The sequence below is a fragment of the Penaeus monodon genome, chromosome 6 (genome assembly GCF_015228065.2).
Source record: "Penaeus monodon isolate SGIC_2016 chromosome 6, NSTDA_Pmon_1, whole genome shotgun sequence".
Taxonomy (NCBI): Eukaryota; Metazoa; Arthropoda; class Malacostraca; order Decapoda; family Penaeidae; genus Penaeus; species Penaeus monodon.
The window spans coordinates 8886077-8891076 of NC_051391.1; the positions used below are offsets into that span (position 1 = coordinate 8886077).

The 5000-nt window shown below is 41.3% G+C and overlaps 1 protein-coding gene across 2 annotated transcripts in view; it reads right to left on the minus strand.

Moving 5' to 3' along the window:
- LOC119574179 (putative uncharacterized protein DDB_G0291608) overlaps positions 1-5000 on the minus strand; it is a 117770-nt gene that overhangs the window by 12777 nt on the left and 99993 nt on the right. For both annotated transcript variants that reach the window (XM_037921276.1, XM_037921274.1), the window contains exon 3: positions 539-638. In XM_037921276.1, the coding sequence (XP_037777204.1) occupies positions 539-638 (100 nt within the window). The remainder of the gene's footprint in view (positions 1-538; positions 639-5000) is intronic.

The following is a 5000-nucleotide window of genomic DNA, read 5'->3' on the forward strand; positions in this document are numbered from 1 at the left end:
TAAATTGTTGATTATTCAAGCATTATCATTAACACACAATTAGTTATTATTATGCAATATATGCTGTTCACAATTAATTTCATTTTCTTATCGTGTTAACATTAATTTCTTTGTTTATAAAGTTATTTTTAAAGCTTTATGAAAATACAAGATTGGTGACTATGGAGAGGAGAGGAGGGGGGGGGGGAAGAGAGAGAGAGAGAGGAGGAGAAAGAGAGAGAGTAGGAAAGAGGGAGAGAAGGAAAGAAGGAGAGAAGGAAAGAAGGAGAGAGGGAGAGTGAGAGAGAGAGAGAGAGAAGTGCGAGAGAGAGAGAGAGAGAGAGAGAGAGAGAGAGAGAGAGAGAGAGAGAGAGAGAGAGAATGCAAGAGAGAGAAAAAAGAAGAGAGTACAGATCTGCAGAAATTCATAAATAATCATATCTATATACACTTACACGAAAGAGAAGATAAGACACAGAACAAGAGAATATAAGACAATCGCAAAAAAACAAAAACAAACACAGAAACAACAACAAAACAAGAAAAAAAAAATCTTTACCTTGTATATCGGCCATCGTTCGACGTAGCGAGCCGGCCCTCACTCCACATAAGAGCCAGAGTCCAATGAGAAGTAACGAGCACTTCGCCCTTACGTTCATCTGCGAGGAAGGGGGAAAACGACATCTCATTAACCACGATAACAATGCATAAGGAAACAGACGATAATAAAGCATGAATGGAATAGACGAAGGACTGGTGAAGATTGGAAGCCTAATCATGTACATTTTGAACTCGACTCGTGGAATTAATAATGGAGGAGGAGGAGGAGGAGGAGGAGGAGGAGGGGGAGGAGAGAGAGGAGGAGGAGGAAGGAGGAGGAGGAGGAGGAGGAGGAGGAGGAGGAGGAGGAGGAGGAGGGAGGAGGAGGAGGAGGAGGAGGAGGAGGAGGGAGGAGGAGGAGGAGGAGGAGGAGGAGGAGGAGGAGGAGGAGGAGGAGGGGGAGAAGGAGGAGGGGGAGAAGGAGGAGGAGGAGGAGGAGGAGGAGGAGAAAGGATGCTGGGAGGAGGAAAAGATGGAAGGAAAAGGATGAGAAGAAAAAGACGAAAGGGAATAAAGGGAAAAGAAGAAGAAAAAGAAGGGTGAGACGGAGATGAGGAGAAGCAGAAAAAGAGGAAGAAAAAGAAACAAGAAGGAGAAGAAGGGGCAGACGAAGTTGAAGAGAAGGGGAAGAAAGAAGAAAAAAAAGAAAGAAAGAAAGAAAGAAAGAAATGAAGTGAAAAAATAACCATCTAAGAAAAAAACGAAAAGATGGAAAAGAAGAAAAGAAAAGAAAAGAAGAAGAAAAAAAAGACGAAGAGAGGGTAGAAAAATGTAATAAATACCCTTGATTCTTATCGGATTTCCTGCGTCCCCGCTTCCTGAATTGCATCTCGTCTCGTCTTGTAACAAATGACGACTAATGATGGAAGCGCATTCTGGACACGTACATGCATGCATACATACATACAGGTACACCCATATTAACGCACACAAACACACACAGAAATATACACATACAAAGCACACAGGCACACACACACACACATACACACACACACACACACACACACACACACACACACACACACACACACACACACACACACACACTACACAGACACACACAAATATATGTGTGTGTGTGTTTGTGTGTGCGTACGTGTGTGTGTGTGAATTTATATGTTTGTGTACATCTCAACATTTAGTGCAATATGTACACACGCCCCCCAGTAAGCAAGAAGTAAACAGATAACCGCCCACAATTACTTCCCATCAAATTCCGTGACCATGCAATCTGTAAACATCTTCATCCTGCCAGACTGACTCTAGCAAATAAACTCTCATCTAAAAAAAAAAACAAAAACGTTTTGAGTCGAGTGGAAGTGTGCGTTATGTTGTATGATGACGTGTTTATTGTGGGACATGCAAGTTTGTGGCTGAAGGATTGGTGAAAGAGTGGCGCGTGTACGCAGAGTAACCAGATTAACTCGCCCACTCTCTTCTCTCATCATCCGTACCATCTCGTAACATCTCTCCTCACTACTCTAGCATATAATAAACTCTCATTAATAAATAATAAAAAAATATAAAAAACAATTCGTTCAATACCAGAGTGGAAACCGTTGGTTTGCTGATCGAGCCCGTTAATTCCAAAAAATCATTTGGATGTGTCGGTGAAGAGCGCAAAGGAGTTTTGTCTGGCGTTTACATGTACCATGAACTTGCTCCTCTCTCTTCGCAGTCTACTACTTCCCCGTTTCTCCCCTCTACTAAAATTCAGTATAACTATAAATCTATACTATACATAATACCATCATCTGCTCCATGAAACAGATTCATCTGATAACCTTCATCAAACTCATTTGAACCGTGCAGTTTTACACATAGCCCGAAGTCTTTCTATTCACACAACAACACCTCTGCCGTATCCATACAATAACATTCGCAGACATATTTGACTTGATAGTTATGATAATATCTTCTAAAAACATTCCTTCCATACATACATAATGATATTAAAGGGTATTTATATTATCCAGACAATACTATATTACACACACACACACATATAATACATAATAATATATATATATATATATATATATATATATATATATATATATATATATATATATATATATATATATATATATATATATATATATATATAACCATTAGAGCGTCGGACTCAAGACTGTCACGACGGCAATCTGAGTTCGAGGGTTCGAGTCACCGACCGCCGCATTGTTTCCCTTGGGCAAGGAACTTCACCTCGATTGCCTGCCTAGCCACTGGGTGGCCAAGCCAGCTCAAGTCAGTGCCGGGTAAATAGAGATGGTGACTCGATAAAAAAAAAAAAAAAAAAAAAACACCGGGCGGAAGGCAATGGCAAACCACCGCTCTAAATTGCTAAGAAAAAATCATGGAAGCCCATGATCGTCAAGGCCGCGGTGGCCGAATGGTTAGAGCGTCGGACTCAACACTGTCACGACGGCAATCTGAATTCGAGGGTTCGAGTCACCGACCGCCGCGTTGTTCCCTTGGGCAAGGAACTTCACCTTGATTGCCTACCTAGCCACTGGGTGGCCAAGCCAGCCCAAGTCAAGTGCTGGTCCCAAGCCCGGATAAAATAGAGAGAATGATTACCTAAAAAAGGTACCACCGGCACTCTCCGTGGAAAGGAACTGGGGACCCTACCACGTACTCACTCCAAGAGCATCACAACATGAAAACTACAATTAAGTATCATGCTGTGACCACGGCGGCTCAGACATGAACCTACCGTTAAAAGAAAGAATATAACCATATATATATTTATATATATAAATATATATATATATATATATATTTATGGTTTTATGTGTATATATATATATATATATATATATATATATACATATATATATATATATATATATATATATATATAACGCTGTATACAAATATGCACACACACACACACACACACACACACAACAAACACACACACACACACACACACACACACACACACACACACACACACACACACACACACACACACACACACACACACGCAAACACACACACACACACACAAACAAACAAACAAACAAACAAACAACACACACACAAACAAACAAACAAACAAACACACACACACACACAAAACACAGGCCGCAGAAACGAACCGGCGGCGCGGCATCTGAACGCACAGATAATTCCGCTGTCTACATGCCTTCTCGTCATGCGCAATTGCCCTTGCAAATGAAAAGCGTTCCTGAATTCGGATGTGTATGCATGTCTGTCTGCGCGCGTGCGAGTGTGTGTCCATGTGTGTGAAAGTGGCTCGGAGTAACGACTGTAATCAGCGAAAAGATTAATACAACTCATCTACATAAGTGTTAGCTAAAGAGCTCAGGGCGAAAGGAAAATGGATTGAGTGACGTCAGTGTTGGGAGAGGAATGATAGGAAAGAAGCGTTGTCTCTCTCATTCTCTTTCTTTCTCTCTCTCTTTCTTTCTGTGTGCCTCTCTATCTCTCGTTCTTCTTCTCCTTCTTTCTCTCTCTGTCTCTCTCTTTCTCCTTCTTTCTCTCTCTGTCTCTCTCTTTCTCCTTTCTCTTCTCTCTCTCTCTCTTTCGTCTCTTCTTTCTCTTCCTCCTTCCCCTTCTATCTATCTCGTCTCTCTCTCTCTCTCTCTCTCTCTCTTCTCTCTCTCTCTCTCTCTCTCTCTCTCTCTCTCCCTCCTCTCTTCTCTCTCTCTCTCTCTTCTATGTCTCCTCTCTTCCTCTTCTATTTCTCTTCTCTCTCTCGCTCTCTCGTTCTCTTGTCTATTATATTCTAAGATTATTTTTGTCCTTTACTAATTCTTCATTTACTGTTTCTTCCTCTTATCCGCTTTATTGTTATCTGTCATTCTGTCTTTTTTCTCATTATTATTCTCGAAGCTTCTACTAAGTCACTGTAGTATATAGTGCTTTTACATCTTATCAACCATGCGACGTAATCTTGACAATATTGACTTAATTCTCGTCTGTCTAGTTGTAATTCACGAACGCTCTCGACATAAACACACATATACACATCCAAATACACAAACACAGCCCAAACATACACACAAACACACGTATACACATAGACATTCACGTAACCCCTATACACATACACACATACACACACAATACAAACACAGCCACACACACACACACACACACACACACACACACACACACACAACACAAAAAAAACACATACCCACAACCCACACACATATACCCCGCACACACACAACAAACACAAACACTCACACACCCTAACACACACACACACAAACACGGTGAAAGCAACCCTTCGACACGTCACCTGAGGGCAACATCGAGGGGCGTGCGCTAAAACCTACGAAATATACGATAACACGAGAAAACGGTCACGATCCTACGCTGACCTAAAGTGATCGTGAGACGGAAAGAGGAGTGAGTTATTTTAGACGTGTTGGTTATTT